Raw genomic sequence first — 14,756 nt, 5'->3', positions numbered from 1 at the left:
GTTTAGGAGAGATGTACTGGGACGTCGGAGAAATTCACACTCGAACAGTAGTCTGAGAAGCAAGAATTTTACAGACATGCGATTTGTTTTAGAAAGCAGTTAATTGGCTTGGCTGTAACACTTGGGACATCTGTATTCAAATCCCAGCTCTTCCACGAGCTATTCAAATCATGGCACATCTGTCAGGCTGTCTGGGTCGTAGTGTTTCCACGCGTGTAACTGCTAAGTGGAGCTCTTCTGCTCCTAGGATGATGGAAAACCAATGAGATGCTTGGGCTGGCCAGAGCCCTCTTCACTGGCCGAGGATTTCCCCTTATATGGATAGCCTCTTACTGGATCCTGGCTGCTACAGGTGGAGCTTTAGCTGAGGGTTCAATGCTACCCATGGTAAAATTGGCACAAATTTTCTGAGATTACCGTATGCTACCCTCCTCCATTCTGCTTGTCTCATCTAAGCCATCCCCAAGACTGCAGCTACTAAGAAAGTTATTATCTTGGTGTTACAGCTGGTAGAACTGAAGCCTTAAAAATTTGGATCTTTCGGGTATCCAGGACTGATAATTACCTGGGTAGTTCTACCTAGGGCTCTTGAGTGCAGTGTTGGTGCGCTTCAGCGTGATACCGTATTATAGTAGATTCACAGTCTTCTATTAGTAATGGATGTCCCTTTGATGACTTAGTTTCTGGATGATGCTATTGTATTATATTGTATTGTATACCTGTATTCTCGGAGCACTAATGTGTTCATCTTCTGCATCACCCTGAGTTGCCAGCACTCATTTGTGGGTCTGTGTTTCCCTTCCAGGTGAGCCTTCCAGGTGGTCCTCCTCTCATTGTGATTGCTGCTGCAAGAACGGCAAGGGAGACAAAGGGGAGAGCGGCACCTCCTGCAATGACCTCTCCACTTCCAGCTGTGACAGCCAGTCAGAGGCCAGCTCTCCCCAGGAGACAGTGATCTGCGGTCCTGTATCGCGCCAGAGCAACATCCAGACCCTGGACAGGCCCATTAAGAAGGGCCCCGTGCAGCTGATCCAGCAGTCAGAGATGAGGCGGAAAAGTGACCTGCTCAGGACTCTGACGTCAGGCTCCAGGGAGTCGAACATAAGCAGCAAAAAGAAAGCTGCGAAGGAAAAGCTCTCCATGGAAGAAGAGCTGGAGAAGTGCATCCAGGATTTCCTGAAGATAAAGATTCCAGATCGCTTCCCTGAGAGAAAACATCCTTGGCAGTCTGAACTTTTACGGAAGTATCATCTATAGGGGAGGGCTGGGGGTAGTCGCCACTCTGAAAAAAACCTCCCCAAAGGAGCACATATGTTAAAGGAAAAGTACCAACTAACGATCCACATTTGTTAGAACACAATAGTCTGTTGATGTACTACTGCCTACTTTAACTAGCTCACCTTAATGTGTAAATCCACAGGGTAGATTCCTTTTCAGACGTGGAACCAGAAGCGAGCTCCTGTGTTGTCCTTTGTCTTTTAACTTGATCCAATGTGCTGGGAATCTTCCCTACAGTGAAAGCTGTAGCTGAGTAGCTCACAGGCTTTGGGGCTCATGTATCCCAACCCGGATTTTTTATGTTTGTTTTCCTCTCATATTCTGCCTCCTTCCTTTGGCCAAGGATGGGGAAAGAGTCAAGATTTTTATTATTTTTTTTCTTCTCTTTTGTTTATGGGGTGAAGGGAGAATGGTGGATTTGTGTGATTTTTCACTTAGATCTCCACGTGCCAGTTTCTATTGACTCCGTATGCATGAGCACTTGTGCCCCACAAGCACAATCTATGTCTGTATATCTGTATATACGCACAATGGATGCACACGACCCAGGGTCTGGACAGCCAAGGACTGCCCCCACAAGAGCATTCAGACAAAGGAACCTCTGCCTCTTCATTAAAATGCTCCTGGGTAGATTTCCCAGCCTCCCTTCGCAATGCTTTCTAACGCTAAATAGCCCCCCCCCCATCATCAATAAGTCCTCTTTCTTATTTTGAAATACATACCCACAGTCTCCTTTGCACTGCTGTGCTCTTTCCCTACGTTAGGAGACAGTGGGATGAGCTAGTGGAACACTGTGTGTGTTTAACCAACAAGCAGATATTCGCATCCACAAACATAGCTTTGAGATGTCCTGCACTCAGCCTTCTCCATTCTTATTTGACGATCCCCATTCTCCAGCTGACTCGGAGTTCTAACTTGCCCACATATTATTGATGAGGCCTTTTGTTCAGGCAAGTTCTTTGCATCCCTATGAGTTGTGAAGCTAGGAACAACACCCAATAATTGAAGATGCATCCAGCCTTCAGTTTGATTGCTTTAGAGGATCTGTACCACTACATGCTTCTTAATTTCTCATACGAACTTTAAACTACCCCTGTACATTATTGCTTGCTTGTAGACAGGCTTGGTTGCCTTTGGGATCCTGGGGTTTGGCTGTGGCCACACTATGGTTTAGTTGTATTATTTCTGTAATGTCTGTAAGGACCCACATGGGTGGCTGGAACACAAAAGTTATGAATTTGACTTTTTAAGTTTTTTTAAAAAAATATATTCCTGACCTGTATAGATACAGTCCAAAAGAAATTGTTAACAATGTCTACCCACATGCCTCTTGTCTTCTATTAATCTTCCAATAGTTCTTTTGTTCACTTGTGCTAAATGAATGTCCAAAGACAACTTTTAATTTTCAGCATTTATCACACATTTCAGTGGTAACTGAAAAATCATTTGTCACTATAATGTGCCAAGCATTCCTAATTTTTTGGTGTGTGTGTGTGTGTCTGTGTGTGCGCGCACACGTGTGTGCGTGCTCACATGTGTGTAGTTAGCACAAGTAATAGAGACAACCAGATAGTGTCTATGGGAGAAAAAAAATCTAATGACCAGTTTCTTTGTTTTAAGAAAACTTTTTAAAAGGTACATCTATTATTTAAACATTTCCTCATTGATTTATTGATGTCTGTTAGTATATGGTTGTCTTTCTGAATTTTTTGTAATTCTTGACTACACAGGTGGGTAATAGGATAAGGCAATGTTTTCTTGTCCTAATGCTTCAGATAAAGTTTAAAATTTTATTTAAGTGAAAAAGAAAGTTTTCTTGGGATGCTGAATTGCCAGGAAAATTATCATTTCTGAAAGTATTCTTTTGTGTATTAGTATTTTAGCCGATAGTTGATAGATAGCTTTGTGTGTGAATCCTACTAATGCATCTTCATTAGACAATGTCTCCTGATGGCAAATCAAAGATGCCATCATAGTGACTGTGGAAGATGCTGAGAAGCATTATGGGTTTTAATGGGTCAGAAGAATCTGAATGTGAATTGTGGACCAGATGATCATTGACTCACTGAAAGGGCTGTCAGAGAATCTGAGGTTTGAATAAACTGGCCAAAGTCCGTTTCCTTAAATTTCAGCACTTAGTCGTAATGGTGTCAAGAAAGAGAGGCACTCAAGAACTGGGCTGGCCATCAACCCACAAATACTGCTATAGTCTTCACAGAAGAAATGAAACACCTTACCCACAGTTTTAGAGCAACTGCAGGCTATGCTATTAAGGCAGATTTTTCTTCACGGGTACTGTTTGTGCCCACAGTGAACAAGCTTAGTAGTAGAGATCTGTTGAAAAACAACATATCACTTTCATTTGGGGCTCCCTGTAATGTGACACCTGCCCCATGGCAAAATGTTTAAACAGATAAGACAAAAAAGCCTGACATACACTTGTGAGGGTATGGACATGTTCAGAAATCTAGCCCAGGTCAGTAGAAGACTTTGAGGAGGCGCCAAGAACATAAAGTCTTAGGTTCCCTTTGGCGAGGAGATATTCAGTGTGCTCTTTGCAGTCTTCAGCACACTGGAAAGGATCTCTGGCTAAGTGAGCCCTGAGATTAAGCAGTCTGCTATCCCCGGCTTCAGAGCCCTAAGTACAGTTATGGACAGAGCAATATATGATAGTTCAGTTCTTGAATGTGGATTTTGACAGGAGCTGTCCATTGTTGCTATGAAGAAATGACTGGATGGTAAAATGAATGAGACTTGACATGTATAGAGACTTAGTTGGGCTCCTTTCTCTGAAATCCTATTAGGTTAAATCCAGTAAATTTGGGGAGATCATTCCCAAATGATATGAGTCTCCTGAAGTTAGGGACATATTTATAAAGTCCTCCTACCTACTATTAAGAAGGGAACAAAAATACAAATAGCAGAGGGAAAGGAAAACACAAATGTTAACATATTATAGTGACCTCTTTTTTGTTGTTGTTGTTTGTTTGTTTTGAGACAGTGCTTCTCTGTAGTTTTTGGAGCCTATCCTGGAACTCACTCTGTAGACTAGGCTGGCCTCAAACTCACAGAGATCCACCTGCCTCTGCCTCCTGAGTGCTGGGATTAAAGGCATAGATCACTACTGCCTGCTCAGAAAAAAAAAATGCAGTGATGTATAGTTATGAGTGATCTTGTGAAGTGGCTTCCAAACTATGCTGTGTTGTATCCCTTTGTACATAAGCACAGCTACCCTGCTGGAAAAGCGTGCATGCTGAGCTTCTAGAAGGGAGGAGGAGTGCAATAACAAACATGTCTCCATAGTGAAATGCCTATTCCAGCTGATTTATTTTGGAGCAATGCTTGATTAAAAGAGGGACCACATGGAACTTTCCATGCATCCGTTGTCCTTGTTTGATTCAGAAGCATCCTTTCCCACAGATGGCAGGTGTCTGTTTATTATTCATTCGCTTAGCCACCCCTGCTTATGATTTGGGTCTGTGTTTGCTTCTCCAGACTCTCCAACCCTTTGAATATCCTTTTCCCCCTAAGCATAACATTCTCCTAGGAGGGAAAGAAATGGCAGATACAGCATTTTGAAAAATTGCTCCAGTACAGTTCCTACAAAGGAAGTCAAATTTTGACTCTTAACTTTTTTTTCTTTTTTGGCCGTCAATCTTCTAATTTGGTGTAGAGTAGACTAACCCAGAAGAACCGAGTCTTGGTGTTTCTACCACTGGATACACTGTCACACAGTTTGAGTAATGTTGGCCTTATGTTTGGTGTTTTCTAGAGTTAATAAGACATTTTCTGTGAACTTATAGGATGAATTCTTTGTCATCTCTACTTGACATAACAATTTTCTAAGGAAAAATGAAGGGAATTATTTTTCCCCTGGTAACTCTGTGGCAGATAAATGTTTTTGCCAATTTGCATGCTGAGTTATAGGTTTTAGCATGGGCCATTTCTCTCTTTAATGTCTTGGTACTGTTGGCATCTTACGGTCTTGATGGCCCACTGTTCCAATTTATTTATTTTCTTTTAGAGTGTCAAAAGAACACACTAGAGAAAAAAAATCAGCATGAACAGTGTGTATTTGGGATTAAAATGGAGTTAGGTGTCAATGGTAAGGGACTATATAATGATGGATATCTGCGAAGAAATTAGAAGAAATGGAACATGATGGATTGAGTTTGATTTATATTGCCTTCATCATTCTAGCTCGAGAAAAGATGATTACTGTACCCTATCCTTGTGGAAAGAAGAGTCTTCAACTTTAATAACCATAGCTTTGTGATGTATTTGCTTTGAAATTTCTGTTCTTCTTATTTTGCTAAGGACATTGGACAGGGGATTTTCCCCAAGTGACCACTGTTGCAATTTTTTTCTTTTTCTTTTTCTTTTCTTTTTTGTAGCTCAGTAATCATCACACATTAAAACCCATTATGACACTTTCTGAAGAGGAGATCCCCTTATGTGGACTTCAGAGTCAGCCTCATAAAACTTGAAGCAGGGCCAGGGAAGCTGAATTTTGAGCTAGTATGTTTAATAATTTTGATGGTCCAAGGGCCCCACTTGAAGAAATTGCGATTGAGGAACTAAGGCAAAGTCAACATGTAATTCAAAGCACATGCCATTCACTGTCACAGAAAATAAAAAGCATGTTTTAGGACTAGGCCACTAGTATTTTTCCAAAATCCATTTTATATCATTTCATCTGCCTTTCAACCAAAGTCTTCTTCCCATGGTTCTGTGTTTGTGCCTTTCCTTGAGTTGGAAGCCTCTGTCATCACAGCTTTGTCTCTTGGTAGATGGGCTTCCACTCCTCAGTCAGAAAGTCTGTATCATTATAGCTTTAACCCAGGTGAATGGGGAACATCTCTAAGAAAAGTGTATTTTATTAATACCCAACAGCAAATTAAATTAATGACTTTTTTGGGTCAGTTCATTTTATTACTCAGTTTGGATCAAAGGAGCCAGAAAATAATTCATAATTTAATAATTATGCTGCCCCCAAAGATGGTTCTGTTGGTGAAATATATAGATAATACCAAAGCAACATGGAATAATCAGTGAATTCAGTTGTTTTATCAGTACAACCCTAAACCACTGAATTGCTTGCTTTGTCCAGTTTGACTCAAGCAAGATATAATGCCCATGGATAATGGAGATGTTGAACCATAACATTAACCAAAAATGTAAAACAAAACTTTGTATATAAGAGTAAACATATGAGAAAGGACAGAAGGAATTAAAAATGGTGATAACCCAACTGTAAGGACACAAAAGAAATGAAGTGCTAAAATTTTTTCTAGTCTTTCTACCAGAAAAGATTGTTAAACCAGAGTCTCTCTCTCCCCTGTCTCTGTCTGTCTCTGTCTCCCTGTCTCCCCCTCTCTCATGCACACATACACCACAAAGGTCAGAAGGTTACAGTGACTCACCAAGCTGACCCTAGCCCATAACAGAAGAATAACTGGATAGATGACAAGAAACAGAGTAATTAACTTGTCATGAGCATTGAAGAACATTTAAATAATTACAAAAGGAAGTGAGGAACAGCTAATGAAACAGATGAACTTGAACAGGTAACTACGATTATTTGTCAATATAAACACACACACACACACACACACAACATAGCTCCATCTGTCTCAGTCTGTTGCTTTCTCTCTTCTGCACACCAAGTGGGAAGATGCCTTTATTTTCCCAACTTCCTAACCTCTTAAAACAACAAATTCCTCTTATTAGTGAACAAATTTTAAGGCCTAGAATGTCAGTCATGCTTTATTTAGGGAAAATATTTTTTCTTAAAGATAAAGAAGAACATGTTCCCTAACCCAGCAATTATCACATGGTTTGCTCTGGAGGAGAGTAGGGGCAATTTTCCCATTAATCAGCCTTGTAGAAGCATTTAGAGGCCAACTAGGGATTTAGTGAGTCTGCACTTCTGTGATCTGCTCTGCCTTGTTTAGGTTATTCTTAGAATGAACCCCTAGCTGTTACCTGGATTTGCACAATTAAAAAACAACAAAACTTTAGGTTATCGCTCTATTTTTTTTTATATTGGTTTTATCCATCACTAATAGAAGCAGAACCAGAAAACTCATGTATTACAAAGTAACAAAGAGATATTGTGACAATTGCATTTGTGTGTATATGGTGTGGGTGTGCACACATATGACTTGCTTTTACATTCATGTTAGGGCAATGGTTATTGATCATTTGAGTACATAGAAAAAGTCTTTGGTTAAGAAATTTAAGTTATATTTAAAATTCTGAACAATAGATTACCACTTAGAATATTGACTAATTGATATTGGTCCCCTGATATTATGTTTTATTGTTGTTGTTTTTTGTTCTGTTGAGACAAGGTTTCTCTGTAGCTTTAATGCCTGTCCTGGAACTAGCTCTTGTAGACCAGGCTGGCCTCAAACTCACAGAAATCTGCCTGCCTCTGCCTCCCAAGTGCTGGAATTAAAGGCATGTACCACCATCACCCAGATAGTTCCCTGATATTATTAAAACATTACACATGTCTGGTGTCGGGGGATGTCAAACTCCCTGTCACCATGTGTAAAGTCAATGCAATCTTACATAAAAATAAACAAACAAATAGGAAAGGAACAGAATGTAGTGTCAGGAATTGAACCCAGGAACTAGGGTGGTGAAGCAAGGGCTCCAACACTTAGCTACAACTGAAGCGTAGAAGAATGCATTTGGCAGAAGCTAAATTAGAATTCATGTTGGTCATTAACAGTTTTTCTCCATTGTGATCAGGGGTCAGTAGTTTATCTTTTTCTGTGTAAACAAACATTTTTAGGAATTCTTTTGGTTTTCACAGACTGTGTGCATTTAAGGCAATTCCTGTCAACTAGGGATGATTTTGTGGTCCAACAGTCTTTGCCAACACCTGCAGATGTTTTTGGCTATCGTGATGGAGGGGTGCTGCTGATATCCAGTGAGTAGAAATGAGGGTCATCACCAAAACTCTTCCAGTGCCCAAGAAAGACCCCCACAGCAAAGAATGTTCATTCAAAAATCTAAATCCTGCCTAAAAGAAGAAACTTAACTAAGGAGTGCTTTGCATTTATTTTTCTTTCCTTTTTGTTTTTTCTCCAATATAATATCTCTGTTGATTCTTTGGTATTTCTATACAGTGCACTCCGATCACATTCACTTCCCATTCCTCCCCCAATCCACCCTCCCATCCTTGCACCCCACTCCCCCCGAAAAGAAAAAAAATAAATAAAGAACTACACTAAGTCCTATTTATGCTATCCACTCATTGGAGCATAGTCAAGCTCCCAATGGCCAGTACCTTAAAGACAGCTGAGTCCTTTCCCTGCTAGAAGCCATGGCTTCCTTTCTGCACCATGTCTAGAAAAAAACAAATAAACAAACAAACAAAAAAACAAAAAACTTTCTCGTCAAGGCACAAGCTAAGAAAGCACAACAATCACCAACTTAAATGTATACGAATTTTATATGATGCCTGATGTAGCCATCCCTTTCTGTAGATGTGAGGGCAGAGGTTTGGAAGAAGGAATATGCCATCTTTTGGGAGGGCATGGGAAGGAATCAGGAGTCTGGGTCTTAGACAGTCGGGTGATTTCTAAATGAATCTTTTTGTCTTCCTCACCCAGTTACACATCATCAATGTTACCAATCATGTCAGCAGCTAAGTGTATTAGTTCTGAAGCACGTTGGAGCCTTTTGGGTTTTGCATGATCCTGTTGGAATGCTTTCTAAGTGATCAACAGTAGACTACAAGATCTCAGACACGAAATCAGGAAGGGGGAGATAGTTCTCACAGTGGACCAAAGATTCCATCATTTTAACTGTTCATTGTACACTTTATTTTCTTGGGTTGAATGTCCACTCATTGAAGAGGGCACTTAGATCTTGCAAAATATGTTTCATTGTTTCATAGATTTGTACAGGGCTGGCTCTCACTCCCTGTCTTCATAGACATGACAAGTTTCAGAATCCCTGGGTGCTGAGCCTTATGGAACAGGTTCACGACAACTCTCTGAGGAAACTTTTGTGGCCTTAAATAATTTGATATCTATTTTAAATTTATCAGACCAGCATTAAAGTGATAGAGTGAAGATCTGATCACTATAACCCCATCTTACAAAAGGGAAACTAAAGACTGGAGAGTTTAAATCAATCAACCAATCAAATACTTGTTTGTGTGTGCACTCATCAAATATTGGTGGGGTGCATGCCATGTAAACATCACTGCAACAAACAACATAAGCTACTAGGAAATCCAATTTTGAATGAAGAACTTGAATTGAATCCATTTCACACAAACATTATTTCTGTATGTTTTTTGTATTTATCCTATATGTATATATTAGATCATCATACTAGAATTATAAGTTCAAAAACAAGTTTTCAAATAATGTATATTAAGGACTTGACATTTCACATCAGAAACTCTACTTGATATTGAATATACCTTATTTCACTAAATTCTTTAATAATATAACAATGCATCCCATCTCACTGCCGCTTGCCTTACAGATAAGCTCAATAAAGCTCAGAAAGAAAAAATAGCCCAGAGTCCCATACAACAGTGGTAGAGACAAATTTTCTCTTGGGCTTATTGTATTCCAAAGGCTGTGGACTTAACTCCTTTTTATTCTGAGCTTTTATCTGTTTCTCCTTTTCTTTTACTGTTAGTATTGAGTAGTCAGTATGATCTCTGCCCAGCACCCATTCTAAAAGAAATGAGATATTTTAAACCACAACCGCTATTGGACTTGAATTTCCAGAGGAGACAAGGAAAAAGGTAAATTTGGAAGGTAGTTCTCTGTTCTCTCTGCCACAGATTCTACCTTACACTGAGAACTCTACGAGGGGCAGTCATAGGCACTCTGTCTGGTCCTAAGAGATGCTCGCCCTAGGCTGGGTTCTGTACAAGGAATACCTGAGACTGCTTGGCTGTGTACAGGGCACCAGGGAAAATTTCAAAAGACAAACAACAGGTGGGTGATTGAGCCACATGTGTTACACAGACGTGTGTCCGTGTACCCTTCTGCTTTCTCATTCTGACTTTTAAGCAAATATTAGGTTCTTTTTCATTCAAATCAGATCAAAATACAAATACATTGGTTCCCCGCATCCCACAATGTCTCGTGATTGCTCTTCTAAGCTGGGGTAGGGGATAAGGCAAACAAACAAACAAACAAAAAAAAGGCAACGAAATACAAGACTGTGTGTAAAGAGCATGGGTATCTGGGTGTTTTGTGTGTTGGTGTATAAATTGCATGTATATATGTATATATGTGTGTACATCTATCTAGATGTATATATATATAAATAGCTATATATCTATACATATGTATACACATAAACATGTAGCTTGAAACTTTGAAATTTTGAGTTTAGGAAACTAATTATTACAGTTTATATTGGTTTCCTAGATAGTCTATTGTAGTTCTGGTTTCCAGAATTCTCTTCTACTATGAATGTATATATTTATTAATGATGCAGAGAATATGATTTATCTAGATACATACAAATACCTAGATTTATCTTCTATAGATAAAACAAACAAAAAATGTATTTAAAGAAATGCCAAACCATTGGTTTGAATTTCAAACTATGTGTTTCAAATTTGCTCATGACAAGAACAAAACAAAAGGAGAGAAACAAAATGCCCACCAAATGTAAGCGGTGATTTCTAAGAAGAAAAGAAAGAAATGATAGCACAAACCCACTGGCTATTCCCAGTGTGATTTCACTGGCCTTTCAATTAAATTCCTCTCTCATAGTCCATGGGCTCAATGCGGCCTGCACGATTATGAGTTAAACTGCTTATTAGCCTAATTATTTTGAAGTTACAGCAATCAGTTCGAAATATGCATATGGTAAATAGGTGCCAAGTCTCCAGGGCACATTGATCACACCAAACACTCTCCAGTCTCCTGCCAATCACTCTTTCAGACTGTTTACACAAGGACCAAAAAGTTGCTCAGAAAAGGAGGATCAGAGTCAAATGAAAGGAAGCATGTCTTACTTGTTTGGATATTTGCTAGACAGAAGAGATAAATGTCTAAATTTATGACAGAAAGATAGACTACATGCTCAGTCAGAACCAAGCACCTTGGAGATTGTGGGAAAATGTGAGAGGTGTTTGAAGTTAACCTATGCAAGCTTCCAGGGTGCTTCATGGGATCAGGTTGTAAGCACATAAGCCTGACCCTTCAAAGAGTCTGTCTCTCAAGCCAGGGCTCAGTTGATAGAGCAAGATCCCTCCTCCCGGGGACCTGTGCAGAGTGTCCACAGAACCAAACACCCAGGTGCACCAGTGGGCGAATTTTCTCCATGAGCCCTCTACAGGTGTGGTCTTGAAGGCTTGAGGAAGAAATGTTTTCCTTTTTGCTTTTTAATTAGTTGTTCTAATGAAGTTTGTAGTAATTTTTTGTTCCTAGCAATTTGGATCAGATGGGAAGTTTTATACCATCCTATCTTTGAGTTTCCTTTGAATTTTCTTCTGCTTGTTCATTTTTATTTTTTAAAGGAAACTGAATCAGGAGAACTTTTTTAAAAAACCATGTTCTGGCTATTTTAGAGAATGGTATGGCAATTGGTTTTGAAAGCATGCAGGGTGGGGAAATAGAAGGTATCAACATTGCTCATTACTGTCCCTCGTTATAAAAAACTGGATTAAGGATTTATTGAAATGATATCCTATCCAAAATGTTCAGAGACACTAACTTAGGAGAGCTTTGCTCAAGCTTCCCTGAAACTGGTTAATGGGATCATCTTCTAGTGACACTCTTCAGGCTGGCTATAGTGTTCTGCTAAGTCCATAAAGAACGACTCTTTGTGATACTGGGAGGAAGTTAAAAAAAATTAAGTTCTCATTCCCCACACCTTTCATAACAAGCAGAACACTACATGGAACCCAATTAACAGAACAATTTCTTTAAGTTAAATGTAATTGCTTAAATAATATCCACATCACCCCTGACCGTTCTTGGGGCTGTACTGAATAAGCTGCCAGGACATCTCCAGACCCATTCAGCAGGGATTCTCACATTTCTTTCCTTTTGTCTCGGACGCTTTGAATCTGAAGTCACCCCACACATGGAAGCATCTGGATTTTGCTGGAAGTAACACTGAGTGGTGATTGACAGGGGCCTTGCTCATTTTCCTTTTTTGCTGACCACATTCTGAAACTTGATGATGAATCAGTTTGTTGCACAATGATATATACCAAGTGACACCTATTGAAATTACCTCTTCGCTTTTCCAGCGCAGTTTGCTTGTACATACGTGTACCGTCAACTTGTTTACAGGTTCTTTTGTGTGTAATTGTGATAGCGGATTTAGCTCAAGCCCTAAAGGAATCTGTTTACTGAATGATGTTAAAAATGAATGTGCTTATTACAGTATAAACATCATTAATTATGGACTCACATGAATGCATGTCTATATGTCATCAATTTCCATCAGCTCAGAGATTCAAGAGTCTGCAGTCTGTGAATAGCAAAAATACATAAACTGCTGTGACTGGTAACTTAGTAACTGTTTTAACTTGCTTTGTAGCACTGTAGATCTTAGCCTGCTGTATTTCTTTCTTATATATTTGATTTTTGAGAGAAACATGGTTTAAAAAAAAAAGAAAAAATATCAATGTCCCAGTAGAATTGCGTAGCATTTTGGCAATCACTGGTCAACTCAGAAGGCAAACACAGATGGAACAATAACCCGAGCAGCACATGGGTGTATTCATACATATGTCTATGTATGTAAGAGCTGAAATGCTAATGGCTACCATCCATCCTCACTGCCAATGGAAACAAACTTTCTTCTTTGGAATCACTCATGGATATGGAAAGGAATAATTTTCTATTAACTGCTTTCATATTTTGTTTCATTCATATAGTAGGGTAGATGATACAGGTGCAGTATCAGTATTGTAAAATTGTGTAGCAAAAAGTACAAAAGTAATTCTGTGGATATATTTTAAAAGGCAGAACAGAAACTATATTTCAGATTCTTGTGTGAATATAATTACAAAACTAGTTAACTATTTTTATGTGGTTCCATAATGAGTCCATTTCATATACATTGTAATTTAGCACCAATCATAATAAATCGTTTGGTAACATTTAGTTGTTATATATATATATTTTAAGTGCATATAAGAGATCAATGATTCAACATTATTTCATGCTAACTCAGCATTTTACATAAAAGAAAATTAATGTTAGAATTGGTTTATTTCTAGTTTGATATGGCAGGTTGCCAAATGGGGTACAAGAAGAAGGAGAGTGATAAATTATTTATTTAACATAGAGATTTAATATATTTAATATTAAATTGTTATCAGGACAGTGAATGGAAGCCCTGCCTCTGTCTCTTGTTGATTGGATGGTTTTGCAATAATTATTTATGAAATATCATCAGGCCCTGTTTCTTCATTTGTACATGTAAAACAACAGATAATAAGACTCGGGTGAAAATTAAATCAGATAATCCAAAGAGATAATTTATCAGCGTCTGACACATCAAATAGATAAAATAATGACTCATACAGTCTCATTCCTACCAGCCTGAAAATGCCAATTTTAAAATGGGGCTTGGCTTCAGCACTCTAAATGTCTGAATATATTTATCTGCTGTTAGTAACTAATGAAATTGCCTAGTATCCACTATGATTCCAATCAAAAGGGGAAATTATAGAAGAAAAGTATTTCCTCAGATAGAAATTTTAAAAATAACTTGGATTTTTGCAAAGGTGTAGTGCATCAAGCAGAACCCTTCTCCTAAGAAGCACACACTCAAAAATGGAAAGAATTGAGTGGTGTATAGTTTGATAAATAGAATATCTTTCATGCATCCCACTTTGTAATTTCAAAGTCTTCTTCATAATATTTAATGTGATCTCTATGAACTTTTCAGTAAAGAATCTTTTCAAACTTGGTAACCCAGAGTCTCCGACACTTTGCTCATGAAAGCTGACCCATTCCTGGTCAAGAATAAGAGGAGAAAACCCAAGACTCCAAGAGGAGGAGGTTCTGTTTCAGGTGCGGAAGACCTGGGTTTGGGATCCCACCTGTGGCCTCAGGCTAAGACTTCTTTACACAGCTCTCATGTAAATGACTGTGGACAGTTATGGGCTTATTCTGACTCTATAGCATCCCCCCCCCCACCCCGCATGAACCTAGTACCAAGCAGGAGAAAGGAAGGACTCCAAGGCATAGGCATCCATAGATGCAGTCACCATGTGGGGTAGGGTGCAGGCTCTGGTTTGTTTCCACACGCTGACTTCTCAGTTGTCTCTATTAAAAAAGTAGAAGGATTTCTTCTACTGACCTCAGAAGACCCAGGGGACTAAGAACTTACACAGACAAAAGGAATAAGGATGTTTGAGAGGGACTTTCCATATGCATTACTAGGTGGAAAGCTATAGAGCTTCTTGGGAAAAACTCACCCTGTGCTGAGAAGGTGGGAAGTCCAAGAAATCTGAAACTCCA

At 39.0% G+C, this 14,756-nt stretch overlaps 1 protein-coding gene across 2 annotated transcripts in view; it reads left to right on the top strand.

Annotated features, from left to right (window-relative positions):
• The window catches only part of Kctd16 (potassium channel tetramerization domain containing 16), a 285,581-nt gene extending 271,899 nt beyond the window's left edge, over nt 1-13,682 (top strand). For both annotated transcript variants that reach the window (XM_057788563.1, XM_057788562.1), the window contains exon 3: nt 806-13,682. In XM_057788563.1, coding sequence (XP_057644546.1) covers nt 806-1,257 — 452 coding nt within the window. In that variant the 3' untranslated portion in view covers nt 1,258-13,682. The remainder of the gene's footprint in view (nt 1-805) is intronic.
• Nucleotides 13,683-14,756: the final 1,074 nt, after the last annotated feature.

The sequence above is a fragment of the Chionomys nivalis genome, chromosome 14, assembly GCF_950005125.1.
Source record: "Chionomys nivalis chromosome 14, mChiNiv1.1, whole genome shotgun sequence".
Taxonomy (NCBI): domain Eukaryota; kingdom Metazoa; phylum Chordata; class Mammalia; order Rodentia; family Cricetidae; genus Chionomys; species Chionomys nivalis.
Note: the sequence above shows the minus strand (reverse complement) of the source record. Positions and strands in the feature narration are given on the sequence as shown.